Raw genomic sequence first — 18,948 nt, forward strand, 5'->3', positions numbered from 1 at the left:
TGCAAATATCTTATTTAGGATTTCTACACTTATAACCCTGAGGAAACAATCTATAACTTTCCTTTCTCATATTATCCTTGCCTTGTTTGAATATCAAGATTATATGGTTTCATAAATGAGTTGGGGAGTATTCCCTCTTTCTAGTCTTTATTACAATTTGTACTAAGTTTAATATATGTTCCTCGAAAGTTTAATAGAATTGGCTGCAAAATCACTTGGCCCAATGTCTTATTTGTGAGATGATTTTTTAATTTCTGTAAGTTATAGCATTATTAAGGCCTTCTATTTCTTCTTAATTCAATTGGTAGATTATATTTTTCTAGGAAGTGGTCCATTTCACTTATTTCAGATGCATTTGTAAAGTGCGGAGATGGTATTATAAACAATAATATGGAGACATTTTGCTCTCATCTCATTCCTACTTCAGTCTCTTGAAGTTTACAAGTTGAGATTGAAAGATGTTAAGAGAGGAGCTTCTACTGTGGCACAGCAGGTTAAGGGTCCAGTGTCATCTCTGCAGAGGCTCAGGTCTGCTTAACCCCAGCACAGTGGGTTAAGGAGTGGCCATTGCCACAGCTGTGGCATAGGTTACAGCTGAGGCTAGGATTCCACCCTCAGCCCAGGAATTCCCATATGCTGCAGGTGTGGACAAAAAAAAGGGAAAAAACAAAGATAATAAGAAAATACTGGCTTTTATATTATAGTTCTTTCTTCCTCATCACTCTTGCCACAGGCTTGTCTGTTTTGTTTTATCAAAGAATCAACTTTTGGTTCTGTTAATTTTCTGTATTGTATTTTTGTTTATTTCATTCATTTTGGCTATTATTTTTCTCACTTCCTACCCTCTTTAAACTCATTGTTTTATTTTTTCTATCTTAAAAATGTCTAACTTAAAGATACCACCTTTTGGAGTTCCCATCGTGGCTCAGTGGTTAACAAACCCACCTAGTATCCATGAGGATCCAGGTTCAACCCCTGGCCTTGCTCAGTGGTTTAAGGATGGCTACAGCTGCAATTCGATCCCTAGCCTGGGAGCATCCATATGCCATGGGTGCGGCCCTAAAAAGACAAAAGACAAAAAACAAAAAACAAAACAAACAAAAAAAGATACCACCATTTGATATTGTGTAGAGTTTAAGTCTAGGTTATGGTGGACATACTTTCTTGTTTTATTTTCTTTGGTCTTTGCTAGTTACTGAAAGACACCACCAAACTTTACCTATGTATTTGATTATCTTTACTTCACGCACCTCTAGCAGCATATCGTGGATTTGTTTCTTTTCTTATTTGAGGACCTTTTCCAGTACTCTTTTCAATATGGCTCTTTGTGTAACAAAATTTTTGAGGCCTATATGCCTGAATATGTATTTATTATACCCTCACATTTAAATGACAGTCTGGCTGGATATAAATTTAAACTCAAAGTTCTTTTGTCTTTTCAATACTTCAAAAATATTACCATTATCTTCTCTTGATAAGTCTGAGATTCTGATGATTCTTGTCCCTTTACAGTTAATCTATCTCTCTAGAAACTTCTAGAATTTATCTTTGCCTGTAGAACTTCAATTTCATTATATTACCAGGGTTAGTTTCTCCTTATTCCTCTTATTTGGAAATGCATACATAGGATGTCTTTCATTTTTCTTTAATTCTTGGAAATTTATTCCCACTTCTTCAAATATTTCCCCTTCTCCATTTTTATTTTCCTCTTCTCCTGACATTCCTATTAGGTATGAGTTGAAGTTCACATTCCAATTCAATCTTCTTTATTTCTTAACTTTTATGCCATAATTCTTTATTTTTCCCTGCTTCCCTCTGGAAGAGCTCCTTAATCTGATCTTCCGTCTCATTAATTTGTTTTTTAGCTACATCTATTCTACATCTACCTGCTATTTTTACATATTTTTCATGTCTAGTATTTCCTCTTGACTTTTATGATTTCCTTATCAATTATTTATTATCCATTGGATTTAACATATTTGCTTCTGGAGGCATCTGTAATCCAGGCTGTTGCATTTCTTTTGAAGTAGCTGTACTCCTGACATATCTCCTTCTTTTGCCCTATGAGCATATATTTCTCTGATGGTATCAGCTATTCTGTCTTAGCATCTGGTATGGGAAAAGACCAAAGGGCAGATCCCAGTCTGTGTCAACATCCAGTGAGATCAAGGAGAGGGGTGGGGCTAGCCCTAGAGTGGAGCTCCAAGCCCCAGACTACACAATTTATTGCTCAGGCTGGGTATCATGCCACGAAATAATCCTTCAGACCAGGGCCCTGATTTAGACCCACCCCACCTCTACCCCTCAAGGAGAAGCAGTCTTAACAGGAGATGCTCAGGAACTAGAGGGAATTGGGGGTAGGAGGAGGTATGAGTAAGTGTTCAAGATCAGCTAATCCCCACCAGTTTTCCACACTCCGGCTCTGTTCTGCCCTGTCTGTTATTCTTGAAGACACTTAAACCAGCAGTCTGAGCCTCCACAGCTAATTTCCACAGATGGCTTCAGATGTGTATACACACACACACACACACACACACACACACACACACACACACACACAAATTCAAAAGAGGCTTCCTTGTCTCTAGGAATTTCTCTGGAGTTTTTTCCCCATGATTCCCTACAGTTTCTCCGAGATTGATCTTGGAGTCAGCAGTCAGCCTGTGGTTAATTCTCTATTCTCTATCTTGGCAAATTTGGGGGTTTTACAGAGGTTTATATCAGACAAAATTGTGAAACAAGTATCCCCAGGGACTTTGGCTGCAACAGGACAGCCCAATACTCAAAATCTCCATTACAAGGCAGATCTACCTGAGCCTCCTTTCCCATCATTAGCCAAAGGTCTCTGCTAGTCTTCACCTTCTTCACATTCCATTAATGATGCTTATTTTTTCCCTACGCAAATACCTAATTAACTCAATCATGAAGCTAACAGGAAGAAAAAAATCAGAATAGCAGAGAGGAAAATGGCCTGGAGACATTCTCTCCGGGTAACCAAAGTGCATTTTGATAGTGGTTTGGGGGAGGCTATCTCATTGGCCTTGTTTAATTCAAAGGAAGAAGGTTATATAGAAGGAAGTAGCAGGCTGCTGGAGGAGACTTTTTAGACAACACAATCTTTCAGCTTTCAGATTTTACTGGGTATAGGCACATATCCGTAGAATATTATAATTCCTATTAATGCTTTTCCCATTTCAAGTCTAATGGATCAAAATGTACCTCATGATTTATATATATATATGTATATAGGGCCTTACAGAATATGGTTCTAACCTATCTCTTCAGCCTCTTCAGCCCCATCCCTCTACCTCCATTCTTAGTATTATTCCATTGGAACATTTTCAGCTTCTTCCCACCTCAAAATATTCAGAAACCTTTTTACTTTAACTTTACTCCCCACCTCTCATCCCCTAGCTTACTCCTACTAAGTCTTCTTCAGATCTCACTTTAAATGTCACTTCCTTAGGAAAAATTGACCCCCACCCCCCAGACTAAATCAGGACCCCATGTTATACAATCTCATGGCAAGCAGTGATTTTCTTTTCGAGGATGTATCATAAGTATAGTTAATTCATGAAATATGTGAGGAACAGGAGAACTGGTATAATACACTGGGAAGCAGAAATCAAGAATTTTCGTTCATGTTTTTGAACCCATACATATTGAAAACTCACTGTGCTCCAAGCATTGTGTTTTTGTTTTGTTTTGTGTTTTGTTTTGTGTTTTTTTTTTTTGTCTTTTTTGCTATTTCTTTGGGCCGCTCCCGCGGCATATGGAGGTTCCCAGGCTAGGGGTCGAGTCGGAGCTGTAGCCACTAGCCTACGCCAGAGCCACAGCAACGCGGGATCCGAGCCGCCTCTGCAACCTACACCACAGCTCACGGCAACGCCGGATCGTTAACCCACTGAGCAAGGGCAGGGATCGAACCCGCAACCTCATGGTTCCTAGTCGGATTCGTTAACCACTGCGCCTCGACGGGAACTCCCAAGCATTGTGTTAAGTAACTGGGAATACAGTGGGGAAAGGGGCAGACCATTCCTCTTCACTTTAACCACCCATTCTTGAGGACATCCCTGGATCTGATCGTCACCTAAAGCAGTATCTAACTTATATATACCAGCATAGACATAACTCCTTCTCAAGATCTTTCATGATCTGGTTCTCATCTCATTTATGCGCCAGACTCTTGAGACCTCGATTTCCCCATCAGTCTCTATACCTTTTCTTTACTTTTTCTCTCTCCAGACTACAGGATACTTGTTTTCAGTCACTTTCTCACCAAATCCTAAACTCCCTTGACATTCTGTAGGATACACCCAGCAAACTCTAGCCCCTGGATCAATCTGACACCCAGGCTACCAACCATGGTTGCAAAAAAATCCCAGGACCGCATAGATTGGTATTTCTACCAACCCCTGGTTTTCTTGCCTCAACTGGAGCTTCTTATTGCTCAGGAAGTTTTCTATATGTCATAATCAGTTTCCTCTCCCATTCTCATAGCAGATGTTTCAAACTCACATCTCATCTATACCCTCCTGTTCCTCCACTCTCACTGCAAATAACCGGCTTCCTTCTTCACAGAGGGAACCGAGGCAAGAGTAAACTTCCTGGACTGCAAACTACCCATTTACCTGCAGCCAAATTTGCCTTGCTTCCTTCCCCCACTCGCATAAGAGTAAAGGAGGCATCTCACCTCCTGACTCTTGCGTTTAAGATTTCATTGCCCTCTACAGAGGATCTCTATTGACCTTTATTTCAGTATTTCTCTCTTCTAGCTTTTTTTTAAAAATTCTCAGCTTTCTACCAATTAAAAATAAAACAGGGAGCTCCCTGGTGGCACAACAGGTTAAGGATCGGGTGTTGTCACTGGCTTGGGTCCCAGCTGTGGCTCGTGTTCCACCCCTGGCCCTGGAACTTCCGCATGCCCAGGGTGTGGCCAGAAAAAAATAATAATGATAAATAAAAAACTGAATAAAAAAGAAAACGAAACAGCAAACTTTTCTTGACTCTGCATCCCCTTCTATCTTTGTTCCTTCGCAGACAAATTTCTTGAAAGAACAATCTACATTCACTCTTCTTCACCTCAGCCCACTCACTCCTGTTTGGATTCCGCCCTCTGTACTCTGAAATCCTCTGCAAAGATCACCAATTATCTCTTCATGACTAAATCCAATGAATTCTTTTCATCTTTATCTTGCTTGACATCTTTTGAGGGATTGAAAGTTCTCCCTCCTTGTTGAAATTTTCCACCTAAAAACTCTCTTTTCCCTATATTAAAAAAATATTTTTCCCCTTAATCTATTCTCCTTTTATTTCTCTGGCCTCTCCTTGGTAGGAAGGGATATTTCCCCCTATTCGCCTACTCCTGTGAGTGCTAAACAAATGCTAGAGGATTCTGTCTTCTCCTTCAGTCTTTTTTTTGGGGGGGGGGGAGCGGGGAAAGGGGGAGATTTTTACTGCCTTGTTTTTGTATTTTGCTATCTTTAGGCCACTGAACTAAGCAAATGAGTCTATGTCTCAGTCTTTTTTTTTTTTTTTAGGGCCACACTCCACGGCACATGGAGGTTCCCAGGCTGGGGTTGAATCTGAGCTGCAGCTGCCATCCTACATCACAGCCACAGCAACACCAGATCCAAGCCACTCTGTGACCTACACCACAACTCAAGGCAACGCCAGATCCTTAACCCACGAAGCGAGGCCAGAGATCGAACCCACATCCCCATGGATACTAGTCAGGTTTATTAACAACTGAGCCACAATGTGAACTCCTATTTCTCAGTCTTGAATACCAAAAATAAATGCAAATTTTAAAATAATTTTTGTATTTACAAATACAAGAAATTTAAATTCAACAGACATTTAATCTAAAAGTAACTGCTAAAAACTAGGTTAAAACTCAGTCACCAAAATTGGATATGATTATATTAAAACACTGAAATTTACATATTCACAGATCGCAAAATATACCTACAAAACCAAAAAGAACAGGTCCACTAGTAAATTCAAGGCTAACATGGTGTCAGTTTCCATAACATAACACACTTTCCCAGACTGAGGATTAGAAAAAAAATGACTACTTACTTGTAAGGTTTATTCCCTTAAGAGATGAGTCATAATGGCAAAAACTCAAAACCAGGCCCCATAAATCTGTGGGTTTATCTCCTGAGCTGTAAGTAACAGGCTCTTAGACTAGCAGAAGGCAATAAGAAGCTGCAACATCTTTTCCTTCACTCTTGATATTCCCATTGCGTGATACCTTCCACACCCTGGGGACTTCAAAGGTCAGTACTCAGTCTCTAAGTTTTCAGCCTAGATCTCCTTACCAGCCTCCAGAATTATGAATCCAGGGCTTGTAAATGGCAAGGCAGAATATCTGACTTCCAGCACAACTCATTTTGCTCCAATACACAGGCATAATACTGATTGATTTCTGCAAATGATTTAATAGGCTCTCTGAGTAGCTTCATATATATTAGAGAAATAAGACTAAACATCTGAATGAAATTGATTACATGCTCTTTGAGGGCTGGGTCCTTATCTCACCCACTTCTGGATGTTCAGTGCCCAGCGGAGCGAATGGCACATGGTAAGCTCTCAGTAACTGATTGCATCTGTTCACTCCTGTCAAAAACGTGGTAGCAATCATCACATCTCTCTCTCTTCCATCCCTTGTGTATCATTGCTGCCACAGTTGGAACCCACTGCTCCAGCAGTTCCCTGCCCGGTTGTGACTTCAGAATTTCTCTTTGGAGGGGTTTAGGAGCAGCAGTCTGGCTAAAAAAGGAAGAGGGATCTCTTCATGACCTGGTCCCATGTATGCTTCCATTTTCTCTGTGGACACTCTCACCACTGAGTCTTGACCTTCACAACCAATGGTAGTTACCTGAGCTCATCTTGTCTCCTCATACCTCCGGGACCATTGCTCATGCCATTTCTACTTCAATGCTTGCCCCATCTTTTTTCAGCTGGCTCACCCTTAGCAGGCCTTTATAACTCTGCTCAAGCTTCATCTTTTGGAAGCCTCTCTTTGACCCTTAAACTGAGCTAATCGCCTCTCCTATGAGCTCTCTGTGCAGGCCTCTTATCTTAGTCTCACTTCTTTAAGTTATAAGTATTTGTTTACATATCTATCCTCCTCTCAATAATCCTCTGAGGTGGGTGCTATCTCCAACACTATTTAACAGATGAAAAATTGAGGCAGAGAAGAGTTAGAAACTTTCCCAAGGTCACCAGCTAGGACGTAGTAGACCCACAATGCACACCTCAGCTATCAGATTTCAGAGCTTCCGTTCTAAACAAAAATTCTCAAGGACAGAAACTGCTGTGCCTTATTCACACTGGTATTCCCACTGCCCACCATAGTGCCTGGCAAATGAATGTAAGAAATGTCAAACTAAACTGCATTTCTTGTGCAATTCCGTGGTAGCCTAACAGTTAAGGACTCAGCATTGTCATTGCTGTGGCTTGGGTTACTGCTGTGGCTCAGATTCCATCCCTGGCCCAGGAATTTCTGCCTGCCATGGGTGGAGTCCAAAAAAATAAGTCAACTGCATTTGTTGAATGCTGCTGAAAAGTTAAGGAATTTTAAAAATGACCTCAAAGAAGTTCACAATCTCGTGGGGTTAGGGAAGATTAATAAAATGCCTCAATAACAGAAAGCAATGAACTAAAGGGAAAGTAATTGAGAGTAGAGTAGCTTAGACATTGAAACATTAGTATTAGAACATTGAGGACCATCTTTAAAATCTTACCCCATTAGGGGAAGGGATAAATTGGGAGGATGGGGTTGGCACATGCATACTACTATGTATAGGGTAGATACCTAACCAGAACCTACTGTGTAGCACAGGGAGGTCTACTCAACATTCTGTAATAATCTATATGGGAAAAAAGAATAGATATATGTATATGCATAACTGATTCACTTTGCTATAAGCCTGAAGCTAATAACACTGTAAACCAACTATACCCTAATAAAATTTAAGTAAAATAAAATAAAATAAAATTTTACCCCAGCAGCATTAGACAAAGAATCTTTCTGGAACGCATGGTTACATGAAAAACCAAATCAAATGAATGTTGACCCATAAATTGTCAGAAGCCAAACTAGAAGATGTCCAGTGACAAGCTCTACAATGCTGGTCCAGGCTTTGCCCTATTTACTAGTTTACCAGTCCAGTCATGAACCTTTATGAGCCACACACTTGTACAAGGAGTAGTGATACAGAGAATAATAGTTGCAATAAAGATATAGAAGCATGCTGGTAGAATTTGCACATGGTTCAGAGAACTAGGATTAGGTAACATGATAAGTGAAGAGTGAAGAATCAAAACAATTCTATTATCTGGAACAAGAAGCAAAATCAACAAGACGACATTTTAACTATCAAAATTTCCATTTACATTTTTTTGGCCGCACCCACAGCATGTGGCGGTTCCCGGGCCAGGGATCAACCCCATGCCACAGCAGCAGCAGCAGCATGCTGGCTCCTTTACCCTCTAGGCCACCAGGGAACTCTTCCATTTACATTTCTTAAAAAGCAACTGCTCAAGAAAATGGTAACAATAATTGCTATTTTAAAAGACTCAGAGCTTGTAGTTGGCTTTACTGTTAACTGTAGGCTATGGATGCTAAAAAGAAAGCTAGCCCAATCTTTGGCTGAATTTGTGTCTGGCCAGTATTCTACACTCCTTAGATTACACCTGGGCTAATGTACTTAGTTTAAAGGACAGTATTTTAAGAGAGACCTTGACAAACCAGAGTACAGTGAAGCACAAGAAGAAAAGTCAGAGAGCTAGAAACAGTAAGCTAGACAGTAAATTTAGGAATGTTTTGCCTGGAGAACTGAAAAAAGAATACGACAACAGGTATGTGTCTGTTTGCAATGTCTTGCACCAGGGAAAAGACCTAAACCTGTGGACAGAGGTCATAAAGAAACAGCTATTAAGCCAATATGAGGAAATATTTTCTACTGAGATGAACTGTCTCACATAGATTACGTACGATGAAGCATGATGAGGTAAATCAAGTCTCTATGCATCTGTCAAGTGTCTATAGGGATTTCTGTATCAGGTGGGAACATGATCTCATACGATTCTAAGGTCCCTTTAAAATTTAAGATCCTAAAGAAATCTGTTATCTGGGGTATCTGGGGGGAGATACAAAATATTTGAAATTATTTCAAAAGTTTAGAGACCCACACATTCTTCACTTATAAAAGACCCATCACAGCTAAAACTACACTTAAAAAATCAAAACAAGGGCATGGTTACCCATCCTTTAAAGGAACTAAAAAGTTGTCTTTAAATAATGTCTCCAATAAATCATGTCTAGTTTACTTTCATAATGGTACTTTAAACATAGTGGCCCCTGCAGGTTCATTAACATGACAGATTGATACATATTTCAGGGATACCTGTGTTTTATAATAATAATAAGCACTTGAAATTGGCACAGGCTAGTGATTTATTTGGATTTTCTGATGTACTTTCTGTCTTTTTTAATATAAAAAGCAAAGTATTCATCCCAGCTTTTATTTCCTAAGCAAAGTCATTTAATAAAGATTTCACCAATTTTCTATTTGAACTAATTCTAAATTCAAGCCTGAGCCTACCAATGTCTTGTCTTTCATTCAGTCCTGAAATGGTAAAACAGTATAAATGCAGATGTTGTTCGTGATCAAAGAAACATATGGTACCTATTTTGTTTTTCAAGTTCATGGGATCTGCTTCAGCAAAATATGTACAACACTGTGATCCATGAAGTTTTCTTTCCTCACATTTTAGATCACTCTTTTACTATCTCTGTGCTAACTCCACTCCCCATTCCACGTTTTCATTCCAAATCTATTTTTACTCTAGGTATGTTATAGAATTAATTATTACCCAGAATGTCACCGTTTTCTTAATTCTTTCTATGTGTATACCCTTTTGCTTTTTGAAGTGTTATCTTAGAATTTTGAAATCAACTCAATGGCAAGTACAGTGAACTCACAGTCTTAGCTGGGAATGCTGCATTTTAAAGGCCAAGCAAACAGGAAATCTAGTGACTAGAGCATTCTACCTTACCAATAAAAAAAAAAAACTGGAGATGAAAAAGATGGAAAATGTGGGAGTTATCTAAAGCACAGCAGGTTAAGTATCTGGTCTTATCACTGCAATGGCTTTGGTTGCTCCTTTGGCGTGGATGCGATCCCTGGCCTAGGAACTTTCACATGCCTTGGACACGGAAAAAAAAAAAAAAGATGCAAATTGTATGAAGCCTCTTTTATCTTCTCTTTCTCCCTTCTTCCTTTTATTCTTTTTCCTGAGGGGCAGGGTGGTGGTGATATGTGTGCATGTGGGCAGTAGGAGGTGGGGTAGGGAAAGAGAAAGAGGAAAGAAGAGGAAAAAGAGAAAAAAAGGGGGAGAGGAAAGCAAGACTTGGATAATACTAATTACTAAAATGTATATACTTAGCAACTAATGGAGGCAAAAGCACATAAGAGACATACAGGGTTGAAATGACAGAGGGAGGAGTAGATTTTGTAGACTGAGGAACCAGAGACGATTATGGATTCCAAAGCTGCAATATTTTAACTTAGTCCACATGTATTTCTTTGGGATTACATTGACAACTGACCAGTAATTTTTGGTGGCATCACTGCTGCATTTTCAAGTGGTCAAGATTTTTGGCCCAACTCTTCCCCCTCCCCCTCCCCCACCTCTGGTCCCTCTTTCTCTAACCTCTAGACACTCAGCACCCTCACACTGAACTCTGGTTTGCCAGAAACCTTTTGCTACTCCCTGAAAATCCTTTCACTTCTTTCTGGCCCCAAGTGAAGTCTTTTTTTTTTTTTTTTTTTTTGCTTTTTTGCTTTTTAGGGCCGCACCTGCGGCAAATGGAAGCTCCCAGGCTAAGGGTCGAATCGAAGCTGCGGCTGACAGCCTACACCACAGCCACAGCCACGCCAGATCCGAGCCACGTCTGCGACCTACACCACAGCCCACAGCAATGCCAGATTGTTAGCCAACTGAGTGAGGCCAGGGATCGAACCCAAATCCTCATGGATCCTAGTTGGGTTCCTTAACCACTGAGCCACTAAGGGAACTCCCCTAAATGAAGTCTTATTCCCAGGTTGCACAAGGAGGTAGTTGACCTGGTTATCTCATTAAAATAATCCGAAATGAGTCTGAATTTCTATCCAAAAGATGTACTTCGAAGGAGATTGTTAGCTCCAGTGGGTCTCCGTATGTATTTTCTAGTTCTTAAGTAAGTAGCTTTTCATCACATTCCCCAAGGAACCCATTCCCAAGCAATTAAAACACATTAATCTAACTGGAAAAATGTTATGGGAACTATTTGGGGGGGACATTTTATTTTATTTTAATTACTAGAATTAGTACTTCTTGAAGTCAAAGATATCTAACCACAGGAAACAAAAATCTTCTCAAAAGAGGAAATAAGACAAAACCATAGAAAAAGGAATTCAGATAAATATAAGGGAACTACTTTTGAACTGGTGTACAAATGTGGGCTAACAGTCTACTTAGATGAACGCTCATATCCTACTCCCAACAATCCAGAAATTCAGAAATCTCATCAGTCTTATAACGCTCCCCCCGATTCCCTCCTCACTTTTATAAACAACATAACTCACAGTAGAATAAGGTATTGCTTGGGGAGAGTGAAGGGCTGAAGCAGAGAGTCAAGTGAGCAGGTGGAGGTCCCAAGAGCCAGACAATCCTACACAGAAAATATAAAATACATTAAAATAATTCAATAAGATTAATAAAATAAAATAATATTATACATTCACAAATATATATTAATTATACATATATTAATTTCTATTTAAAAAATTAAAGCTACAGGTGTTCCCACTGTGTCTCAGTGGTAACGAACTCGACTAGTATTCATGAGGAGGAGGGTTCAATCCCTGGCATCGCTCCGTGTTAAGGATCCAGCATTGCCACCAGCGGTGGTGTAGGTTGTAGATGTGGCTCAGATCAGGTGTTGCCATGGCTGTAGCTTAGGCTGCAGCTGCAGCTCCAATTCAACCCCTGGCCTGGGAACTACCATATGCTACAGGTTTGGCTGTAAAAAGAAAAGAAAAAATGAAAACTACGGAAAAAGTCCAAGAACAATGCAATGAACTACCATATACCCTTTATCTAGGTTTCACATTTTGTCACATTTGCCTCATTCATCTTTGCTAAACCATTTGAGAGCAAGTTGCATATATCAAAATTTTATCCCTAAATACTTCAGTATGTATCTCTTAATAAGGGTATTCTTTTTTGTAACCACAGCACAATTATATAATTCAAGAAGCTTAACATTTAAATAATACTATGATCTAATATGCAATCCATATGTAAATTTTAACATTTGTCCTGAAAATATTCCTTTATAGCACTTTTCTCCCAACTACGGTCACACATTGCCTTTGGTGACATGTCTCTTTAATCCCTTAAATCAAGAACAGTTCCTCAGTCTTTTATGGCACTGATCCAGGCCAGTGGTTAGGTAGAATGTTCCTCAATTTGCATTTTTCCGATTATTTCTTTATGATTAAATTCAGAGTATGTACTTTTGACAGAAATACTACATCGGAGATAGTGTATCCTTCTCAGTACCTCACATGTCATTTTATCCCATAATTGGTGACATTAACTTTGATCATTTGGTTACAGTGGTATCTGTCACATTTTTCTTCTGTGAAAGTACTGTTTTTATCCTTTTATAATGAGTAAGAAATTTGAGGATAGTTTGAGACTAGAAATATCCCATTCCCTAGCATACTAAATGATTTCAACATCTATCGACAATTCTATCTGAATCAATTATTACTATAATGGTTGCGAAATAGTGATTTCCATAGAATGGCTGCAAAATGGTGATTTCCATAGAATGGAAATTTCATCATTTCTTCTATGTGTATTAGTTGACATTCCACCATCAGGAAGAACTGTCATTTTTTCCCCCGTATATTTATTTAACATTGTAAGAATAAGTAAGCACTCATGGAGTCTTTTTAAAAATTCATTGTGTTATAAACCCATTTCCATTATTCCTTCGTGATGCTCAAATTATCCCAGATTGTTAACTTCAAACTAGATCCGATTTCCTTCTGACATGTCCTTACCTTTCTTTGAAAATCTTGCTTTCTGGCATAAGACCTTTCAAGGGCATTTTATACTTTCCCTCTCCTTGTCTGGAAATAATGCTGTACCTGTTTCCTTGGATCACCATATGGAAGACTGGTGTGGTAATTTGCAACCCTAACTCTAGTATTACCTTGTGACTTTGGCAATTCCCTCATTCCCTGGGGGTTGATTTCTCACCTGAAAAAAAAATTGGATTAGAAAGTATTTCTTTACCTTTTCGAGGTCACCAACACGTTTGGGAATCTAATAACAGCTATCGCCCATCTTCCCAAAGCTGGAAGAGGCAAAAATTTGGACATATTTTTAGGGGTTCGGGCTCCAAATCCCTGGATTAGGTGATCTTCAAGGTCTCTTCAACGCTGACATTCTGTGAATCTATAAGCATCGCGCTGCTGTCAGAATGATTCCCCAGAGACATCAAATTTGGAGGGATTTATATAGAAACAGATGAGAAAAGGATATAAAAGAAAGGAGCCTGTGAGCAATGCATTGCTCAGCCACAGTTCTTTGCCCGTGCCAAATTTAGGACACAAAGTAGTCATAGGTGAGAGGTTTTGGCGGGAAGGTCTCCGGGTGGGTGGAGAACGCCGCGGCAACGGAAGAAGACCCCGGCCCGGCTCAGGTCGCTGCAGCCCTCCACTCCGCCCACCAGAGCTCGCTCTTGCCCTTCGGCTGGGTGGCCAAGTAACTGGGCGGGCCGGGAGGCGACCCCGCCCCCGGCAGCGGCGAGGCGGCGGAGGGCGCCGGAGCCCGGAAGGAACGCGCCGTCCAGGCCCCGCCCATCTGCCCTACCACCCTGCTGCCTGCCGCCCGCCGCCGACGTCGGCGGTGCTCCGGTCGCCATGGTGACCAATCGAGGCCCGGTCCCGCCCCCGCCCCTCTGCCCCGGCCCCCTGACGTCGGCGCACGTCAGCGGCGGCGCGCGCCTGGCTGGGCCCTGCTGAGCGGGAGGGACTGAGCAAGGAGCGAGCCGAGCGGCCGTCGCCCGAGTGGAGCCGCTCCGCCAGCCCGCCGCCCGCCAGCCTGCGCTCCAGTCCGCCGTGTCTAGCAGCGGGGCCCAGCATGGTCATGGCGGATGGCCCGAGGCACTTGCAGCGCGGGCCGGTCCGGGTGGGGTTCTACGAAATCGAGGGCACGCTGGGCAAGGGCAACTTCGCCGTGGTGAAGCTGGGGCGGCACCGGATCACCAGGACGGAGGTGCGGCCCGGGGCTCGGCGGGAGCGTCCGAGGCGAGGGTTCGAGAGAGGAGCTGCTGACCGAGAGGGGGGCTGCAGCGGGGGGCTGGGGAGCTTCGAGAGGCCGGGTCACTAGCTGAGGCGAGAGGGCCTGGGAGTGTGAGGACCCAGGAGGTCCAGGGGTCGGTGAGCGCCGCAGGGACCGGGGCCGGGTCACCAGGACCCGAGTGTCGTCCGCTTGGAACCCCCACCAGCCGGGGCTTTGCCTTCCCTAGGCCACCCCCGGTGGCCACACGGAATTTCTTCCAGGGCCTCCCACCCGGGCCGTGACCTGGTCTGTGGCCTCCGCTCTGGAGCCCAAGTTCCGCGTCTTCCCTGCTTTCAGCTGGGGGTGGGGTGGGAGGGGAAGTCTCTGTGCTCCCGTGCTGCGCGGAGAGAGACGTCGCCAGCCCCGAAGAGGGGACCGCCTGCGCTCGGACTCCCGGGACGGGGCTCCGCGCGGCCCCTGTGACCGCGGCGCCCCTCCCGGGGCCGCGCGAAAAAGGGGGCCGGTGGCCGGGAATGCCGGGACGGCCACTGCCCATCTTCTCTCCCTCCTTTTGCCCGACAGTCTCTGATTTGATGTCAGGCTAGCTTGATCCCTCGCCCGAGGCATTTCCATCTAATACTCCAGACAATAGAGCTGGTTGAAACGGTCATCTCTGCCTTTGCACAGTTGATAGGTTGGTCTTTCTCATCCTAGGTTATCCCTTTCCCAGGTGTGTGTTCTGGCTGTGAATTCGCGGTCCTTAAGCCACATCAGATTCTGCCTCTCTACTCATAAAGCCCTGGATTGCTTCCTGACGGTGAAGCCAGCATCCCCCCTCCATTGCACATTCTAATGCACCGCACATATTTTCTCGCAAGTCTCTGTTCTTACCTAACCCGCCCCCCTTCCTTTCACCGCCTCAAGCTGCTCTCCTCAGGGTCTCTATTTTAAGATGTGCAAATTAAATACTTTAGAAAAACGGTGGAAACAAAACCATTCTTTAGAATAAAACCTTGTATTTTTGACGTACTCCACTCTGCCTCATCGTAGTTGTTCTGGAGTTTCATCCTTTTTCAGTTTTTGGTTTTTTTCCCTTCTAGTTTTCATCCTATTCAGTGTTCCCCCTTATTAGTGCGAATATACTAGAGTTTGAATATGGAATTAGGTAGGGTTTCTTTTTCAGAATAGCTGTGTAAGCTGAAGGACATTTGAAAACGAGTTTTTTGTAGCTCTGGTTCGTAGAAGTTTTGCTTAATGTGAAGAAGTTCATTTCCAAAAACAAGGGGCTTGTATATGCCATTGTGTTGTTCTCACTTTTTGTCCTCCCCTACTGATCCTAAGGCAGCCCAAATCTGACTTATTTTTTTAGCAACAGGACCAAGGTCACAAGTTTTCCTCTCACAAATTTACCAGAGTTAGCAATTTAGGTTAAGTTTGTAATGATAAATAATAAGACCGTAGCAAGATTACTTACTCTGATTCCAGCATTTTTAAAAACAAAGAAATTGGTTCCATTCCTCTAAAGAACCGTGGCCTAATGCCATGTTAATTCCCCTTTAATTAAATGAAAAGAAGACATTTTAAATGTGTATTTTTAGATGAGTCCTTGCTTAATGACTCTAAGAATCAAACAAATTTCACAGATACAAAGAGCTTCTACAGAAACTTTTGAAGTGTATTGTTGGGTGGTTAAATTTTTTTCTTATCAGCTCTTATCAGGATTAGTCGAAAGATTTAATTGTCAGCTGTTACTTATTAGGTCAAATTTAGGTAATATAGTATCTATTTAAGAACTGCCCCTAAGTGGAGCTGCTAAGTGACTACCAACACTTCAAATAACCCTGTTACTTTTAAGCTGTTCCAGCTTGCAGAGCTAGGGGGCACTGTGGAGTAGTATCGTGGTTTGGTTATCGGTGAGATCAACGCATTTGTAATTGAAGACACAGGTCAGCTCTTGAAACAGTCCTTACATCCTGACTTGTGTGCATGGTGTGTGTGTAAAATAATTAAAGGTAAAAGCTAAATTTCTAGTCCATGGATCCTATCTGCCTTTGCTTTTTTAAAGAAAGTGTTCTTAACATATAAAAAGAAATAGTGTGAATTTAAGGTGGGTGTTTGCGGTAATTTGGTGGGACTGGAGATATTAAAGATGAGAGGAGTGAGGGCAATAGCAAGGAGTTAATGAAGAGAAAAGCTCCTGTAAATCTCAAGTTTTATAAAGTTGCTCTGTGAACTTTTGTGGTAATTGAGCATAGATAGAAGTGTTTCTTACTGTAGTATGCTATTTGTTAGTGAGATTTTTAAAGCAGTACTTATGCTCATTCACTGGATAAATATTTGTATCTGATAAATACAGCTATCTCAAATACTATCAGTGATATGAACAGTGGAAACTTTAAAGTGTTATTTAATATTATTTGAGGTTCTCATTGCTGAATATACAGTAACTAGAGTGAGAGAAATTCATATGGCATAAATAGCAACATCAGCAAAATATCATGATTAGATTTATAGCTTAGAAAAGCCTCTTCAATATAGTATGCAGTAACATCCATGTAAGTTTGTGTGTTTTAAAACTTAAGTATCTTTTTTTCCCCAAGTTTGTAGCCCAGGCAATTTTTAGGGTTTAAACATCTTAGTGATGAACAATTGAACCCTTTTATTTTTAAGTGACTCTTCTCCAGTATCACTCAAAAAAATGATGTATTTTCTGCAGAGCTTTGGAGTTCCAAGACTGTTTGCCTTGTAGGGGGACAAAAAGTCATAGACAAAGAGATCTTCATCTTGGTCTAATCTATCAAATAGCTTAACATTGTTTAAGAAATATAATTGCATCATCATCTGAAGCAGTGTTGTCATGTTAGATCTCTATGTAAATTTTACACACAAAAGGGAAAGCAGGTGGTGGTAGAATCCGGCTTCCTAATATAATACTTCGTAAAGGCTTTGTAGTATTGGTTTGTGATTTATGAATTAGAGTAGCTAATTTTATAAAATTAGCATAATGGAAAAAGAATAATAGCATTTACACTGTTAAACTATTTTAGGCAGTCGTGGTTGCTAGTTTGCTATGTTACGAGTGTCCTTGAGAAGTGTGTTTTATTAATACTGCACTAGCAAAGAACTTCTTCCTTCTAAGCATATGGCTAGGTTTTTTTGTTGGTTTTTTTTTTTTAATCTAAGTAAAATTTTAGAACAGTCATTTGTGCCCTTAAACTTTTTTGTTTCTATTAAATAAATACAGTCTTATTGTAGAAAATATGAAGACTACAATGTGCAAAAAAGTACATGTTTAATTCCTCCATCAATGAAAATAAATCATTCTTAACATTATGGCATATTTCCCTCTTGTCTTTTTTTTTTTTAATTCATTTTTTCCCATGGATGAGACCATGTGGTAGATACACTTATATCAGTTGCATCCTTTTTTCCCACTTATTATTATAGCCTAAGCATTTTGCTTATTATAAATAACTTATAAAACATTTTTAATAGCTGCGTAGTGTTCTGCCTTCTAGATTAATTCTATTCTACTTAACTTTCTTACTATTTAACATTATACATGTTAAAGTTTTCACTTATAATAATTTACAGTGAATAGCATATATATATTTATTTATAAATCTCTTTGTCTGCATATTCAGTTATTTTAGGGAGGAGAAATTGGAGGTAAATTCCTAGAAGGGAAATTACCAAGTAAGAAGGTATTATTTTTACTTTAAAGAATAATCTATTTTTATTATCAAATCTATCATGTTTATTATTGTGCATTCTTTAAAGTGTGGATAAATGAAAAGAATTAACTATAGTATCACCACCCAGAGGTATACATTGTTAGTTATTTTCAGACCTTTTCTCTGACAGATAATTGAGTATTCAGTACCATACCTCATATATTGCTTGGCCAAAGAGTTTATGAATGTATGGTCTGTGAAATCTTAAAGATATTTCACAGAGGTTCTGAAAATTACTTTACTAAAATGATATGTAAGTATTACTTATAATTAAGAAAATCTGGGGAGTTCCCGTTGTGGCTCAGAGGATTAGGAACCGGACTAGTATCCGTGAGGATGAGGGTTTGATCAGTGCTTAGTGGCTTAAGGATCCAGCATTGTCATGAGATGCAGTGTAAGTCGCAGATGCGGCTCGGATCTGGCATGGCTGTGGCTGTGGCTGTGGCCGGCAGCTGCAGCTCCGATTTGAACCCTAGCCTGGGAACCTCCCTATGCCTCAGGTGAAGCCCTTTAAAAAAAAAAGCAAAAGAAAATCTGGAATGTAAAACTGACAGCAAGGACATTCTGAAAAGTGATTTTTTTTTTTTTTTAATCACTGAAAAGCATTCTGTGTGCATTTGGAGGCTTTATTTATTTAGGCATAATTCTTTAACTACTACATTAAAATCTAAGTATTTTTAAAGCCTTCCAAATAGTTAAAGTATCAAAATTGCATTTTCAGGGCAAAGGTAGAAACAAGAGAAGGGCGTATTACACCCTGAATATGGTATTTCTTGAAGAAGAGAACTCAATTTTTTTGGGGGGTGGGGGTCTTTTTGCCATTTCTAGGGCTGCTCTGGCAGCATATGGAGGTTCCCAGGCT

At 40.7% G+C, this 18,948-nt stretch overlaps 1 protein-coding gene across 4 annotated transcripts in view; it reads left to right on the forward strand.

Moving 5' to 3' along the window:
• The window catches only part of SIK2 (salt inducible kinase 2), a 114,965-nt gene continuing 110,079 nt past the window's right edge, over window positions 14,063–18,948 (forward strand). For 3 of the 4 annotated variants that reach the window (XM_021062768.1, XM_021062772.1, XM_021062769.1), the window contains exon 1: window positions 14,063–14,346. In XM_021062768.1, the coding sequence (XP_020918427.1) occupies window positions 14,212–14,346 (135 nt within the window). In that variant the 5' untranslated portion in view covers window positions 14,063–14,211. Of the gene's footprint in view, window positions 14,347–15,082; window positions 16,365–18,948 lie in introns of all 4 variants that reach the window. The other variant, XM_021062770.1, reaches the window with a different exon arrangement.

This window comes from Sus scrofa, chromosome 9 (assembly GCF_000003025.6).
Source record: "Sus scrofa isolate TJ Tabasco breed Duroc chromosome 9, Sscrofa11.1, whole genome shotgun sequence".
NCBI classification, from domain to species: domain Eukaryota; kingdom Metazoa; phylum Chordata; class Mammalia; order Artiodactyla; family Suidae; genus Sus; species Sus scrofa.